The 17,990-nt window shown below is 39.0% G+C and overlaps 2 protein-coding genes across 2 annotated transcripts in view; both read left to right on the top strand.

Moving 5' to 3' along the window:
* The window catches only part of fhdc1 (FH2 domain containing 1), a 35,372-nt gene extending 29,023 nt beyond the window's left edge, over positions 1–6,349 (top strand). Inside the window, exon 12 of the mRNA XM_044191635.1 lies at positions 453–6,349. Coding sequence (XP_044047570.1) covers positions 453–2,666 — 2,214 coding nt within the window. The 3' untranslated portion in view covers positions 2,667–6,349. The remainder of the gene's footprint in view (positions 1–452) is intronic.
* A 6,013-nt stretch (positions 6,350–12,362) lies between these two features.
* trim2a (tripartite motif containing 2a) overlaps positions 12,363–17,990 on the top strand; it is a 32,050-nt gene continuing 26,422 nt past the window's right edge. Inside the window, exon 1 of the mRNA XM_044191621.1 lies at positions 12,363–12,569. The gene's annotated coding sequence lies outside the window, so the exon portion shown is untranslated. The remainder of the gene's footprint in view (positions 12,570–17,990) is intronic.

Here is a 17,990-nt window from a genome sequence, read left to right as displayed (position 1 = left end):
TTTTCTTGTGCAATGAGGGATTTTTACCAACATTTCGTGTGCACTCACTTTAGGTTTTAATTCCAAATGAATTAATGTGTGAATGTGGTTTAAATATTGGCTATAGTGTTGGCTTATTTACAACCTGTCTAATCGTAGCTCGTGTTTCTTGCCCAGTCAGACTTAGATGGAGCAAGGTTGTAGTGATACCGTTCCCAGATCTTGCCATTACACCTCATGCACAACTTCACTTTTGTCGGATTAACGGAGACTGGAAGTCATTCATTCTAGTGGAGGGTGAACGACAAATCTATGAAAGTAAGACCCATGTTGAAATATCTGGGAAATACCCCTTAAGATGAGTGAATTTAGAGGTAAAAAGATCTAGTCAGATTTTATCTTACCGTCATTTATTTGTATCCCTGTCTTCCGGTCTGTTTCTAAACATTTCTCCACCTTCCTCTTTTTCTCAGGACAACATGGACCGTGAGTTGAAGGAAGAAGCCAGACAGCGTCGTCTGAGAGAGTTGGAGGAAAAGCGTTTTGCTTGGTCGTGTGCAGATCAGAGCGGTGGATTTGGTCGTAGCAGCAGCGAGAACGACGTGGAGATGCTCACCAAGGAAGGCCTGCTGGACTTATTCCAGCAGAGGGCTCAGAGTCCACACAGCCCGCTGGGACGCTCTGCCAGCGCCCGCCGCCACCGTCACACCTTGACCTCAATAGCAGACAGAGAACTCCAAGGATACCTGGAGCTGTTTGGAGGCACTGGGGATCCCTCGGACTATTCCAAGTTTAACAGCCTACCTCGGTCGGGCCGCACCATACAGCGGAGGACAACCCCCTGGATCTTAGCCCAGGACGACAACCGCGAGCTGGGCTGCGACAGACAGGTGACGTCTCCATGTGCAGACACCGAGCCTATCAGCCCACTGGCCAGGTTTTCCTCCTCTGGGCTAAATGATAATGACCCATACAACAATAATTACTCATCTGTATCAGAGGGCAGCGTTCTGCCTCGTTCCTTGTGTGTCTTTCAGAAGCCCATCCATCTTCCCAACCCAACAATTAGCGGCCACATGAATGTTAATGTGGAGAAGCACACTTTAGTTCGAGGTCCGCAAGCTTTTGACCTACCTAGTCCAAACAATAACAGTAATCATATGCACTTTGTCAACCAGGGGGATGTCGTGGTGACTGATTTGGAAAAGGAGAGATGGTCACCTCCCATAAGTTTGGATATCCTCCTACATGATAAAGTTTTAGAAAGAGCAGCAGATCCCAAGGCAGCCCGGGAAGGGAAAATAGATCCTCTCACACAGGTTGGGGTCTCTCCTGACAGAGAGAAAGAAGAGGAGGATAACAGTACAGTTTCATCAACAACCTGTGATACACCCCTCCCACTAGATACGTCTGAATCCAATAAGAAACCAGTGTTTTATATATTAGACTGCACAGAAACAGACTGCTCTGTCACCTTGGATTACTCGGAGGTTGAAAGCTCGTCTCTAACGACAGAGGGACTTTATTTCAGAACGACTGACTGCAGCAAAGATCAGGAGAGCCAGCAAGATCCAAGCTCTCTGTCCTCTAATTTAGAGTCTCCCAATGACCAGTCTGTTTCAACCAATGAGCTTTCAGCGCCAAAATCTGTGGATGCGGCATCCATGACTCCATCTGCTACCAAAGAAGAGTGGGACACGGAGAGCTGTGACACCGCTGAGGGAAAACAAGGTGCGGAGAGAGATGCACAGAGAAGCAGCAAAAAACCAGTGCATACAAAGAGCAAAGCTAACAAAGCGACTAAGTGCAGCGGAGGTCGGGGTGTGCGAACATTAACCATCAGCGAGAGCCAGGGCATGCGGAAAGTTGTGCCCATTAGCAAGCTTACAAGAACAGGTAGCAGCAAGAGAGCAGAGAGACCTTTGGTGCATGACAGTGGAGAGTCACGCCGGCCTCTTCGTGACCAGAGCACCCCAGCAAGAGGAAGGAGCGAGAAGACTGCAAGACCTCTTCGACACTCCAGTCTGCCTCCTGATGAGTCAAAAGCTCCGAGGGGAAGTAGCCTCACAGGCGGCATTTCGAGATGGGCACGTGATTCAACCCCGAGAAAGGCCTCCATCCTCAAGCCGAGCGCCAAACCCCTGAGGAACATCCCCAAGCCTGCACCTGAGGAGAAGATGTGCCGCTCCACCATGAGAGCCCTGGCTCAGGCCCAAGCTCAGGCCCAAGCTCAGGCCCAAGCTCAGGCCCAAGCTCAGGCTCAGGCTCAGGCTGGAGCTTCCTCTGACAACAGCAGCTCTCACACACTCAGCACAAAAAACGCCTGCGATGTCCCCAACTTTGCCCGCAACACCGTAGCTTCATGTTCCAGGACCAAGAAGGAGCTGGTACCCCCGTCCGTCCCCTCCACCCCGTCTCGCAGCCCCTCTCTTGTAGGTCGACAAACCTCGGTGAAGCAGAACAGGTTGTCGCCCACAGGTCATACTAGCGAGGAGCGGCCACAAGGGACAAACCTGCGACGGGTGCAAAGTGTGAAAGCGGCCAGTCGCAGCGCTTACCGCAGCGAGACTCCCCCACCACCTCCAAAGCGTGAAGATATTCGTAAGACTAGTAGCTTTTCTGAAAAGTCTGTCCAGTCTAGAGACATGGTGATGACCAGTAGGAGTGCTAAACCAACCTGGAAATAAAACAAACCTAATGTAGAAAGAGAGACTCTCTCCCTGAGTTTGATGTAAATTGGTATTTGCTCTTCTTCCCCATCCACAGTGCAGACTTATCCTCTCATATCATGCAAAAGACAGGAAACTTTAAGCTATCTCACCTTATAAGGTTCCTCTAGTAGCTGACTCTGTATCAGGTTTATAAATTGCAAAGAGCAAGATGCAATGAACTGCTCCACGTGTTCCTGTTTTGTTCGTACAAAAAAGCTATTGTTTTCACAACTTCCTTTTTTTCCCTGAGGGGGTATTAACTAAACTGACAAATGGCAAATTGGTGTTTTTACACAGGAGCCTCTTTGCCTGCTTAGCTGTCTATGTACTGTATATGCTAGTGTCTGTGATGATGTTGAACACTACTGACTATATGATGCTGCTAATTAGCGCTGACAATTTGAGACTGAGTTTCAGTGTCTATTTCATTCAGGGTTACAAGATTTGTTGTACCTTAACTTGCTGCTGTAATGGTGTCTTTTAGTTTTGTTGCATCCTCCTGTAGAGTATCGCTCTATTTGCTTTTTGATTCCTTTGCTTGATACCTCAGAAAGATCGCAGTGGCCTTGTACCAACAGAGAAAGTAGAATATGTTCATTTGGCTCTGCATGATAAAGATGTAGGCGATATCTGATAAAATGGTTTAAACTGCAATGTCACTTTTTACAAATCCCTGGTATATTAATATTACTACAATATATAAAGTCACAGATTATAAGGCAGTGTATAACACCTGTGGTACGTGTTGTACCTTGTGTATGTATGTGTCAGTAGTTTGTAAATGTGTTAGAACTCCTCCATAATATCATGGAGTAGACGTGCACGTAGGAGATGTTTCCTGTATACTGTAGGCTAATACACGATCAATGCTAATGCTTTGAAAGAAAAGCATTTAATGCGTCTGAAACAACACTGAAATGATCATCAGCCCTGTGATTATTTTGACAGTCTGATCTAATCTAATTTCTACTGTGAATGTAATCATCTCATATTTTCTCTAGGCCTGCACTTTTCTTGACATGCTTAAATTACAACAACTGCCCTAACTGGTCATAATTCAGCCTTGCCCGAGTTTGTGCCTCTCATGTATTACCGTTATATTCAAGTCACAGAGCTAAGCATCTGTTATTTCCGAAAAATAAAAACCCGGTGATCTTTGAAAAACCCAGAAGGTTATAATATATACTATATATAAACACATTATTTTGTATGGAAATATAAAATAATACAATGTTACATTAATATGGACAAAATAACAAAGACGGGTTATAGATTTTGTTTCACGTCATTCAAATTGAGCATGGACATATGTCATTTGTGGCTACTAACTTTGTTTCTTTGAAATACTCTGCTGCACAATAATGCAATAAATGCAGTCCATTTACAATTAAATAAAAAAAGATTTTAAACCCATTTCTCAAGTTGCACCAATGTTTCTTAATCCAAAGATACATATTTCTCTGCTCAATTTGTAGAATGTGAAACAAAATTAATAAGTTTTGTTATCAGTTATATTTGTCCATCTTTTTTTAACATGTTCACGCGTTTCATCCAAAGAGGATTCTGGAAATACCTTAAGAACACCTCTAAGTGTTTTTAAACAACCTTCTTGGCTTTTCAAAAAATCACAAATCATTATTATTATTATTTTATGTAAATAGATGCTTAGCTCCGTGACTCGAATATAATGGTAATACATGAGAGGCACAAACTGGGGCTAAATTCAGCCCTGTTGCCCATTTCACACCACTTGCCTTTCAACCTGCATTGTGCCATTGCCTTGATGGCAACAACACTCACAACAGTGCATTGCCTTAAAGCTTAATGTAGCCGATCCATCACCAGTAGAAACTCCTTGATTGTAAAAGGAGAGTAGAAACTTTTCCATCACACTGAACTGAAACAGTGACTCCGTTGGTTACTGATTCACTTTGTAAATAATGTAAAGACATAGTATTTTTCTGACTATCAATATGTTTACATAGCATTAAAAATGAAGGGTAAAAGAGCGAAGTATGTGAGCGCTCAGATATTTTAAAATTGTCCAAGCATCCATATCTTCTATCAGATGTTGAGAGCCCTGACTGACAGTGTGTTGACATGCTGTGGGTGTCTTCCTGTTCCTTCTGTAATGCAAATGAAGTTGATGAACCGATGACACAAAAGGCCCAGTGTGACGTGCCGCTGTGTGTGGCCTGCATGTAGCCTAAATTTAGAATCCTTAGAATTGTTGCTGGTTATTTCTCTGCTGATTGATAAATCAATGTATCAACTAATTCAGCTCTAAAGTAATGACTTTACTTTTTAAATTAGTAAAAATCCTAGACATGAGTATCTATCTGGGAATGTACAGCTCATGAAATTTCACTGCCACAGCCTAAAATAAAGAGATCTTTTGAGTGTGAAAATTCACCTTGGAAACTACTTGCACATGATTGAAAGCTCTGGAAAAAGCTAGTAAGTAGACCTTGAGTGAAGATTCTCAAACCCATTCGAGATCTTTTAAAAGTATATCCTGTAAATTTAAAATCACAGATCGTTGAAAATAATGTTCTCTTTTAACAGTTTGTAACTTATAAACCTTTATAAACAAACAAATTACAGCTTCAAACCTTAGAAAAATGTGTCTTTAGCATAAATAACACTAAATTTGTCATTTGGTTTGACTGTAGAAAAATGTCTCCCTACAAGGTGTAATTGTGGAATCAACTTTTGTTTACATTTGGATTATGGATCGGGCTGTTTATAAAAAAAAAAGGAAGAAAGTTATTTTGCAACTTCAACAGCTGTAGAGATGCTATTCTCCCAGCCTCGACACAATTTATACAATAAGTCCCAATCTTCTGCACTCTGTCTGTCCTTAGAGTCCTCCTTTGTGTATCCCACAATGCCCCCTGCTGCCATCGTTTTAACAGCCCCGAGCATTACAATGGATGCCCTTTACATTACATCTGACTGGCTTACAGCAGAAGAGCTGCTGTGGAATTTGAATACTTACTTGTCCTATTCACCACAACTTCCTTGTTCTGGGGTGGTTACCATAGTAACAGTCCAAACATCAATTACCATTATTTACTTAAGACTCTGTAAACCTAAAAGGTCAATTCCGTCCTTAAACTTTTGCCACGTTACAAACCCCAGAGAAGCCTAAACTGGCATTGTTTCATGTCACTCTACCCAAGCCTGCTCACAATATGTGACTTCATATTATTTAGAGTGAATCTTTTTTGCCTTTTTTAAATCATTACCTGCAGGATTTTTGATTTTCCTGTAGTACTATTATGTATTCCCTCAATTTATCTTTCACCAAATGATTAAATGTGTCTTATTCTCGCATTCATTTCCCCAAGGATGTCTTTTATACACCGGAAAGGTGTACTAGTGTGTTGTTTTTTTTTACCTTGTGATGAGAATCTTGACGTATCTGCTCTAGTTTTCACACCTGACGCAAATAGGGGCTCTACTGCTCTGCTCGGTCTTTTACAATCTGAAGTCTCACAATGAAAAAGAAAAGACTGATCACTACGTTGCGCAAATGATCATCTCTGATCACTTGACCACAGGGCTGCAAATTGTGACATCACTGTACTGCAGTTTATATTTCTGACGATGACATCTAAGAAATAAATAAAATCACATGTTGCTGTGTAAACTGAAAACTTGTTCTTGGTGTTTCTTTAAACTGATTGGTCGTCTTGCTGCGTGAGAATGGATGCTCTTACGAATCCCGAACTTTGTTTTAAAATAGTAATTACAGCACTTCTGAGGCCCCAATGTGGAAACTGACTGCTAATTCCAAGCATTGCATTCAAACTATAATGCCCACAAATCTTAAGTAGTCTGTATTGTTTAAAATAAAATAAATATGTAAAATAAAGATAAAGAAATTATGTAATTAAAAAGCAATGACAATTTCTCATTCAGATTATTGTCTATGTATATGATTTGATTTTAAACAGGCTGATTTTTTTGGAAAATATTTAACGAAAGTTAACAACTAATATTGACCTAAACCAAAGCAGTTATTTATAGTGAAACCCTCCTGGCACCAAAACAGTACAAAAACATTTTAATCAGTGAACATCAGTGGTGGAGAAAGTACTCAGATCCTTTACTTAAGTAAAAGCAGAAATACCACACTGTGAAAATACTCCAATACAAGTAAACGTCCTGCTTTCAAAACTTATTTAAGTAAACGTATGTATTACCAGCTAAAATATCAAAAGTAAAAGTACTCATTCTGCAGAAAAATGGTCTCTGTCACTATTTTAGTATTAAATAAGATGTTTCTGGATTCATATTACTGGTGCATTAATGTGTGTGTTACATTTTACTGCTGTAGTGTGCTAATTTTAGATACATGGTTTTCACCGGACAGGAAGGGTATGAAAATTTGTAATCAGAAAAGTAACTAGTAACTAAAGCTGTCAGATAAATGCAGTGAAGTAAAAAGTACAATATTTGCCTCTGAGATGTAGTGGAGTAGAAGTATAAAGTTGCATAAAATGGAAATCCTAGAGTAAAATTCAAGTACCTCAAATTTGTACTCAAGTACAGTACTTGAGTAAATGTACTCAGTTACATTCCACCACCGGTGAACATGCAGGCTGTAAGAGTCCCACCTCAGCCTCTAAACCACTAGAGTGCAGCAGAGTATCTCCAGTGTCAGCAGTCCTGTAAATAAACATCCATCCTCAGCCAGTTCTCTGGTTTAGCCACTACATTTTTACAATAGTGTTTTTACATTTTGTTGTTTTTACTGTAAATTTTCAAATATATTGTGAAGCACTTTGTAACTTTTTTTAGAAATTTATTTAAAATTATTTTGAAAATTATTACTGACAAAAGAGAGGAGGAGGATGGAGTTTTTGATTTTAAGCTTAAGAAACATTGCATGACCAAAATTTAGCACCATCATGTGAGACACTCTTTCAGTAAATGGAGGTATGTGACTTTTAGTCAACTGAACCAGAATAGCAGCATTAAAAGGTATAATCTAGAGTTTCACATCCACAATAAATACTGTAGCAAGGATTCTATGTAACTAAAAGGCTTAACCACTTTTAATTAGAAATAAGCCACTCAAGCTTTTCATAATGATTTTTGATACATATGCCCTTCTGTAGTTTCTTCCTAATATTTCATATATTATATGCGGTTTATCAGCCTTGTGCTGTTTTCCCACTGTCCTCTCTCTTCAGAGCTTGAGTAGCGTCATTTACCCATGTCAAGAGCAATCTCTTAATTTTAATTTTATAAACGCCTCTGACAATTTTCCTCCCAGAGTTAGCAGAGTTAAAGTTGCCAGACAGGATCAGACAATAGATGCTTGGAGAAAGAATAGATCACATAATATAAACAATGGTTTTGTGCTCAGATATAACAGATTTTTAATCATTTTAGTCAAAAACAATGAACATTTGACTTCAAGGAACACATGCCTTCTTGCTCAAAGCAAAAAACACTGTTCATACTTCTTATTTTATCATAACTGCTACATACATTTGGATCTATTAGAAATAAAGTATTTAATGGACAAAAAGCCAGATTTAATGGGAGAAAGAGTTACATCTTCATATACTGACATGTCCGGTACGGCTTCGTTGTGTATATATAAGCCTATATTCTAGAAGCATTGACCGGTATGGGCGACCACTCAAGACAAAGTACTTTGTATTGAATGGCATCAGATGTCAAAGAGCTTGTGACTTGGCACGTTTATCTTTAGATCAAAGTTGCTGTAGCCATGTGTGAGGGATTATGCTCCTCTCAATCCCTCCTTATCCTTCAGCTCAACCTAACACCTGAAGAGTCTTTACTTTCACTCTGATGCTGCTGCAGGAGGTAGTGACGGATGGTCTTATCATTACCTGTCATCCACAGCTAGTGAGGGAAAGGGTCTCATGTTTCCTAGATTGGGATTTTTTATTTGATGGATAAAAAAAGTAGCTCAAGGATGTTCTCCTGCTCGTCGAGTGCGTCATGAAGCAGACGAGTGGGATCAGACAACAACCTGGACAGGAAGTAAGTCTCAGCAACACCATGCCTAGAAAGAGTGAGTCACAACGTCTGTCTGTTTTATGAACAATTTTCAGTGCACATTTACTACAGAACAAACCCGACAACACTGAATGTTTGCATATTTGCAGCCTGCTTTCTCTGACATCAAGTATTGACAACCAAAAAACGAACATGTAAAATGAAAATATGCCCCAAAAATGAGGATGTGACCTTTTAATTCGCAATTTTTTTTATCACGCAATCTTGAGTTCATGTGAGTTCATCCTTCAGATCTGGTTTGCTTTATAACACCAGGTGACAGTCTATTCAGAGTTTTACTGCAGTGTGCCTTTGATGACCTTACTCCCTGTCACTTTAAAGGACACGATGTCACTGCTAATTCTTCTCACTGAATCTCTGACCTTTAACAAATACAGTATATTCACAAACATGTGTGTGCTACAGGCTCTACAGCACATTACCTACATTCTTCTACAGCTACAGGGATTATCAGTGTGAGATCAACAGAGGACCACTGAGATTAGCAGCCAATCTAAATACAAGTGCCTCTTTAAAAATATGCACTTTAAAAATGCTCAGGATGTCTTTTATGAGAATTCAAGGGCAAAACAAATCATCATTATTTGTCAGTGTTTAGGAAAGAGAAAAGCTTTTGCGTGACAGTCGAGTGCTGATGTGGGTGATGCTGACGTCCACTTCTTCCTTCTGTCTTCAGATCTATATGACATGAACACATGGTGAAACTGACACCACAGACGCAGGGAGACAAGAAAACTGGAGGAAATAGACATGGGGTGAGACACACTGCATTAATATGAAAAACTGCTTCCCTTTCCTGTTTGGACACTGCTTTTTGCATAATGGGTTACAGTACGTAGCTTGGTAACATTCAGTGGAGCTGAAACGATTAGTCTTTGAACAGATTAGCCGCTCAACGGCAAATTAATCAGCAACTATTTCAATAATCGAATAATCGTTTCAGCCGAACGTTCTCTGGTTCCAGCTGACAAATGTGAGAATTGGTTGCTTTTCTATGTCCTATCTTTTGTATCGATGGTGGGATAAAGCAGAGTTTGAAGGCACCTCCTTGGGCTCTAGTGTGATGGGCATTTCTTTAATATTTTATGACATTGTACAGACAAAACAATAGACTGGGTATTCAAGAAAATAATCAGCAGATTATGCGATAATGAGAATAATCATTGGTTGCACCCCTAATATTCAGATTTGCAATCAAATTATTGTTGATTCAGTTCATACGTTGGCATTGCTGCTTTTAAAGTTACAATAAAAGATGAAAGTGCCACTTACTGCATCAAAAATGGTTTCTGAAAGCAGGTTATCAAAGCTACAGTCAAACTCCTACTAAGAGTCAGTATATGTCTGAAGATTTTATGCAAAATTTACTTGACTTGTTTTATATGCTGTTTTTTTTTTTTATTGAATTTTTAAAAGTTTCTTAGACACGGCAATTATTCTTAAAAGTTAAAAAGTTTTTGTATTACCACATTCTCTGAGTCAAGGTCCAATATGATGTGAGGTCCCATAAAGGCCTAGTACAAGGATTGTGATACGCAAAAGGTTTCCTCCGCGCTCACCTTCTGAATATCAGTGAATCTCCTGGTTACTGTACAGTGGCGTGACTTGCACATTTAACAGCAGCCTTCCTCATAACTGTTTCACCCCAGAAAAACCCCGTAATGACCATTTCCACATCAAACTTTCATTGCAATTTGGTCCTCAACATATGTTCAATCAAAACAGCATGAATGAGACAAAAGAAGTTGGTCAATTATTCAGCAGCCATTCACAGGACTCTCTGCTAATCCCGCCATGCTCTGCTGGACTAATGACAGCCGCAGCAGGTGCAGGCAGCGGTGACCAGTGCAGGATGAAATTATGCCTGTATATTTTGGTTTTGTCCTTAAAACTGTGGAAAGAATGAGCTTGGTTTGGTTTCTAAGATCTACAGACATTTGTGAAACATTGTGGTGCAGACTGTTTACATGTTGCTTTTTTGATGCTTCTATTTAAGTCTTCATGTAAATCACTCTATGCAAAAATACATTATTTTTTCTTCCCTGAACAAAGTATGATAATGAGTATTGAGTTTTCACAGCTTCATTATGTTTGTGTTTAATTCTCAAAACTAAAGCACAAAGCTGGTGGGGATCTAAACTGTTTGAATGGACTTTGTGTTGATGAAGTTTGAGTTTTTAAGCTGTTACTGTACCTGTTCACTAGTGTTTAAAACGGAGAAACGAACAGAAATCTTTGCACAGAGCCTGCGATTGTGTACTGCATGTTAAGCAGGTGCCCTTTGACTGTGGCACACACGCACACACACATACACACACACAGACACAATGCATTAGTTTTAAACCTTGCACCGTCTTTTTTCTATCACACAAAATCTTTAATGGAAAAGGAATGCAAATAATTAGTTTCTTTCTTTCTTTTCTTGTCTTTTTTTTTAATCTGAAAAGAGTCTTTCATGGGCTGCTGCATAATGCAGGGTTGTCGTGGCAACAGCCTCCCTCATAAGAAGGGAGGGGCTTGACTGGAAACCACAGTCACTACTGGTGCTGGGATGTCCCATCAGGAGGAGAGCTGGTGTTGCTCAAAACATTTTTTTATTTTAAACAAACTTTTAATTGTATTTTTTTCTTGTTTATAGTAGATACTCATTGTGTATATAGTAGCTGTTTTTAAAGGTTATTAATGCGTCTGTTCTCAAAGGTGGAATGTGACTTGGTGCATTTACTTAAAGCAAAAGTTTGACATTTTGGGATGTGCGTTTATTCGCTTTCTGGATGAGAATTAGATGAGATTATATATGTCTCTTAAACATCAGGCAACAGCCAGCAGTAGGTTAGCTTATCTTAGCACAAAGACTAGAAACAGGGGGAAACAGCTAACCTGGCTAAAGAGGTAAGCTAAAGTGGTCATTGAGAAACTGGATTTGATCATGTAAAATAAAATCACCACAAATCACCAAATTGTACCAAAATAACAAATAATGAAGAAATGAACACAATACCAACATTGGAGTAGTTGTATCTGACTGCAAACTCCCTGAAATTCAGTGAAGCTATATGTGCTTAACACAGTACATAGGTTAACAAATAGAAATTACTTATATGTCTACAACTTCCGACTCCTTATCATTTAACTCCCACTAAGCTGTAGACATTCCCAAAGTCTGCATCATTGCCATTTGTTTAGTGGTCACTACTTGCAATTTCCCTTACTTTATCTTATTTGATCTTATCTTATATATATATAAATTAATTAATAAACAAACCCATACACTGCCCAGAGACAAAGTGATTACTTAAAATTAGATTTTATGAATCATAAAATTCTTAAATATAACTTAGTAAGTCAAATGTAGTGGCAGGATAGCCTATAACAAGGAAACATAATTCAGTTTTTTTTCCCCACACACGACATGACACAAAAAAGCCTGTATAACCACTGTAGAGATAAATAGAAATAATGCATGGATACCAAGGCTATTTTTACACGTGAATGTAATATTGATGAAGTTTGTTTTTTTTCTTCTTCTTCTGTTTTTTCCGGACTGGATTAGCTCTGACTGCATCCGGCTGCGGTTGCCTTTCCCTTTTGTTGTCGGCGGGTCCCTTTAATAAGTGAGGAGGAAGTGAGTGGAAGCTGCTCTCAGTTCAGCTCTAGTGTGTTTTCATGCAGAGCAGCAGACAGGACGGTGGGCGAAGAGGAGAAACTACCACCGCAGTTAAACTGGGGAAAGTGCAGTAAGGATCACCGCTTACCGTCATCTGATGCATCCTCATGCGTCATTCTGGTTTTCACACCGGCAGATCAGATAACATTTAGGTGAGTGAATCGGGACTTCCTGCATGTCTTTCTTTAGAAAATATTAGCTGAGATTGAATGAATGTCCACACTTTATCCCACTTCTTTCTATGAAAGACGTGTGCATTAATGCATGCACCAGAAGAAGCTTTAAAATGCAGGATTACATTTCTGGATTAACATTAAATGTGCATCCAATCATATAAAGTGCAAGTGTCCGGACGGTTCTGTGTGGTGTGTTAATGTATGAGTGTGGACTGCTTCAGTAATCCATTTACAGCAAACAGCAGGCCTATTCCCAAGGCATCTTAAATCTGTAAAAACTTGAAAGAACCTCTGTGCCTACTGATGCACTTGCTGAGTTATGAGTCGTGTGGTTTTATGTTTTATGTACATAGTTGCATGTGCATAGACTCAGTATTAAGCAATGTTCAGGTTTACTGTCAGAATACTTAAGGCTTCAGTGTGAAAAGCTAGATGTGCTTTTGGTGCTGCCACTGTGTGTTTTCTTTCACTTAAAGAAGAGGTATTTAGTTCTTGTTGAACTTATGAGGACGTGCAATTAGATTTGATGGGGCTACTAAAGTTTAATAGAGCTTCTTCACAACACAGGTGAAATAAGCATAATTAATTGGTGCATTGCAGCTGCAATAATTGCTGTAATGGAGCCATAATGAATGAATGGATGCACACTTGTGATGTTTCTGTTATGACAAGTCAAGATAACTGCTATGAAAAAGGTCTATGAATCTGATTTATTTGGGAACAATAAAGAAACAAGAGTGATATGATGCAAGGCTAGCAAAAACAATCATCAATCGACATGTAAAATACAAGATGGACAGACTTGACAGACAAGAAAAGAATAAAAAAAAATAATAATAATAATAATAATAATAAACTTTATTTATATAGCACTTTTCGAAAACAAAAGTTACAAAGTGCTTTACAAAATCAAATAATTCTCATAGACAAACAATGGTAAAATAATTTAAAAATAGTATAGCAGTTACACAGCATTGAGCAAAATGAGTTACATATGAGGGAGTATAAGTAAAATAAAATAATGTCAAATCATTAAAATAATCATTAAAATAAGAGTTAAGAGAATGCCTTTGTAGGTTTTAAGAAGTGACTTAACAGAGTCAAGTCAGAGCACAAACCCTGTAAAGGGAGAAATGTGATTTTTTTTTTTTTTTTTTTTTTTTTTTTTAAGAAGGATTTAAAAGAGGATTCGGAGCTCGCCAGTCTGATTCTCCTCAGGGAGGTTTTTCCAGAGAGTAGGGGCCCTAAAAATGGGTGATGCTCATCAATAAATCACATCAGTCAAATCCAAAACATGAATCAGAAATACTTTATTGATCCCCTAAAGGGAAACTCTTTGGGAGCTACGGCAACGGGCAGCATGCGGGCTGGCGCATGCGCACACAACTGAAATGAAATGAAAAGGTCTATCTTGATTTCGACTTCACTGTCAGTATACAGCGGCAGGCGAGCCTTGTGTCTTTGTGTGTAAAACTCAGTCTAACTCAGAAGAAACATTCCTAAAAATAAGCATGCAGTTAATTTTTTTGTTAATGTTCTCATTTTGTTATTAGTTTCCATAGTATTGTCACTGGTTAATAAAAATCAATGTACGCGTCAGCATGGTGTACAATGTTTTCAGCTTGGGTTTGGGAACCTCTGCTTTAAAAAGCTGTTTTAAAGGAATAATTAGAAAATTTGGGAAATGAATAATTAAAATTAATTTTTAACTTTGGAGAGAGGCTAAGCCAGGCTAGTTGTTTCATCCTACTAAAGTATGGAGCTAGCAGTCAGCTAGCTTAGCTTAGCATAACTGTGTGACATTCAAGAATCTACCTACCAGCACCTCTAAAGCTCACCACTTAACACCGTTGCATCTCGTCTGTTTGTACACAAACAGTAATGTAAAAATTACAATTAGTGGTTTTAGTACTGTTTCCTCCTGCTTTCTGTCTTAAGGTGGGCTTCTAGCTCCTCCATAGGTCTATGCACAGATATGGGAGCGGTATCTTTTCAAATAACGTTCGACAAAAAAGTGAATAAGCACATTTCCAAAAATGTCGAACTATTACTTTAACTGCTTGAACACATTTTAAGTTAAAACATCTAAACAGCAAAGATGAAGCAACGTTTGGAGTCTGCTAAACTGTGATGGGCATTTTACATTTGACATGTTTTAGACTGGATAATTATTCAGTTACAGTAGATAATTGATAGGAACAATTCTTTATACGTTATTCAACAAAAAGGAGGTTTAGTTGCAGTACTATTATCATAACTTTTTATATAAAACTGTGTCAGCAGCACATCACCAAGCCAGATTCATGTCATTAGATGGCTCCATTCTTACTCCATAGATAAACTAAGTGGATTAAAGTCTCATTACATTTGCCTGCTCTCTGTCTACCTCACTCTGTGTGTGTGTGAGAGTGAGCGAGTGTCTCCTCCTTTGATGTCTGATCTGTAGTTTTTCTATGGCTGCTGTTTTTTCAGTCACTGTGACATTAGAGGTGCTTGAATGCAGTAAGTGATTCTGGGAACAGGAAGTAGAGAGTGATGCAGTAAAGGCTGCATAACTCTCCCACCACTGCAGTGCACTGTGCTGCAGCTATTCTCATGCTAATCAAGAAATAAAGCAGCCACTAAGATAACTGAAGTAACTAAGATAACTGAAGGACTGAAGTAATGCAAAATGTACACTTAATCTTGCTGTTGCATACAATAGTTGGCTGACTTGTCACAGTAATTCCACACTTCATTGCATATATACACATGTACAGTCTCCATTTTTTTTTTTTATATTACAAACATTTATTTAATACTCCAATCCAGTATAACATTGTCTCAGGACTTCTCTGACATATTTCCAACAAATACTAAACATTATAAGCTTAACGAAGGTTAGATCAGTGCTGGTATTAAACCTCAGTAGTTTCTTGGTACAGACAGAAATGTATTTGCAACACTGAGTATCAAACTGTAAAATACCGACTCAGAACGCAGATTTACACTCTTTGATACATCTTTGATCAGACAGTTTCTGATTTTTAATTATAATTTTGCTAGGTTTTTGTATGGCTGTTTTTTTTTCCATTAACATTTGAAAACTTTGGCTTCTTTAGGGACATTAGAAAATCAACTTTATATTTCTCAAAGTGAAGTATCAAAGTATTTGGTATCAGAACCAAAACGCAGGTATCATATCAGCACTAGTACTGAAAACTTTCAAGCAAAGCGATAGTCCTAGGTAGGATTTATTCCAGGACGGTTGCGTTGCAGTATATTGCTTTAGATTGTACAGATGTACCAAATAAACAGATAACTGAGTGTATAAAGTAACTGAAGATTTGTGACCGTCGTCTAGGTAGTTCAATGTTACTGTGTCTCCTGAAATTCAGTAGATGTTTTTTGTTTGTATAGTAAGGTGATGAGCATTTGATTATCCAGATAAAGACAGACATATTTTTCCATTACGTGTCAACTGGTGGTTTTATTGATGTTTTTCTTCAGCTTGTACGTTGAGGCCCTGCAGGCTGAACTGTTGCCCTGTGACACTTTAACCTCCCAGGATCAATGGACTCGTTGCTGTGACCTCTGCTGGGGCTCTACAGCGAAGTCTGTGTGGTTAAAGCTAATTGATAAGCTTTGGACATCAGCCAGCTCAGTGACTGTTAACCGAGTAGCAGCTCCGAGTGTCTGAGTGTAAAGGATTTGGAGAAGTCACAGTGTGTTTGTGTGTTAAGGGTCGTAACATTTACTGCAAAACAACCGTAGCAAGAGGCACTTCAGGGCGGGGCACTCACTAAGCCAAAACGTTACTAGCATTACATATTTATAATTTTAGGGTTTATTTTCTCATTTTACTTTTTGTCTTTATTGCTACAACGCTGCACAGAAGTTCTGATGAGACAGAAACTCACTTTCCCTGAGAAATAGTTGAAGCATTTAAGTCCCCTAAAGCCAAAAATTCATGTTTTCACATTACTGTTTTTGATACAACTTGTTCTTAGTGAGCTCTAGAGGTGTTGATGGCTGTATTTCTGAATGCTGTAGACAGCCAGGCTAACTCTTTTCCCTCTATTTCCAGTCTTTATGCTATGCTAAGCTAAGCTAACCGTCTCCTGGCTCCAGTTCCATACTTAAAGCACAGTTATGTGAGTGGTATCGATCTTCTCATCCTGGCAAGAAAGCAAATAAGTGTATTTCCCTTGAACTATTCCTTTTTAATCTATGAAATGTCAAATTGTGAAAAATGCCACCAGTTCCCAGAGCCCATAACATCTTCCAACAGTCCAAAAACCAAAAATAAAAAGTAGCAAATCATCACATTTAAGAAGCTAGAGGCAGTGAATGTTTAGCATTTCTGCTTGATAACTTAAAGGTCCTGCACACCTACACAGGTGGTTTCAGTTATTCTGGCTGGTTAATGTTGGGCACAGCCAGGGGCGTAGCACAAAATTCTGGACCCTGTACATAGGCATTCTCTATAGGCCCCTCCCGGCATCCACAGCTATTCATTCTAGTATCTTTGTGGGCTCTCCTCACGTAAGGGCTCTGTATACTCAGTCCCCCAAGTGTGATATAAGTGTGAACTTGTATCTGCGTTCTCAAACAAGCCCTGTCATAATGTAATGTGCATGTCATGCTCCAGCCAGCAGGGGACATCAGCGTTGCACAAAAGGAACATGACCCACCCAAGTAATCACCATAAGCATAACAATGAAGTGATGATTCTTCTTAAAACGAGTCACCAGTTGGCGGTGTAAGCCCAAACGATTCCAATCTGTTCTCTGTAAATGAAAGGAAATGTGTAGCGTAATAAATAGTACAGTGGGCTATAAATCTGTCCCTTTTTTGATGACTTGTTTCAGCTAATTGGTCTTGTTTGAGAGTGATGAACAGGTAATTAAAAAAACTGGTGGATCACAGTGCACAGTGTGTTTGTGTGTCCACGCTCACCTCTCTTTGTCATTCAGACTGACTGTTTGCATTTCAGATTATTTAGCTTTCTCTCGCTATTTGCTCTTTTGCATCTGGTTTGAGCAAGTTGTCTTTGTTTTCTTTGCTGAAGGGAACAAGAGAAGCAATATTCAAAATAACCAAACAGTCGGGTCCGCAAAAGGTAAAACCAGAATACCAGTGTCTCATTTTCAACACAGTGAGCTGTAGTTAATCTTTGGACTCCCTTTAGTTTATCTTTTGACAAGGGCAGTCAAAATGGTACTCAGTCAGCCTAGAACATTACAGTATGTCCTGAGCAGCTGGTTTGTTAGTTTTAGCATAAAACGTCACAAGCCATATCGCACTGTAGAAACAATTAAACATTTCTGTTCATTTTTCTGTTAGTCTCCTGTACTTTTCACATGTCTTTTCTCATTGTTTGACCACCCGTTCATGCCCATTTACATGCTCTCAGCA

This window comes from Siniperca chuatsi, linkage group LG3, assembly GCF_020085105.1.
Source record: "Siniperca chuatsi isolate FFG_IHB_CAS linkage group LG3, ASM2008510v1, whole genome shotgun sequence".
In the NCBI taxonomy this organism is placed as follows: Eukaryota; Metazoa; Chordata; class Actinopteri; order Centrarchiformes; family Sinipercidae; genus Siniperca; species Siniperca chuatsi.
The sequence above is the reverse complement of the archived record's forward strand: the minus strand, read 5'-3'. Positions and strand labels throughout refer to the sequence as shown.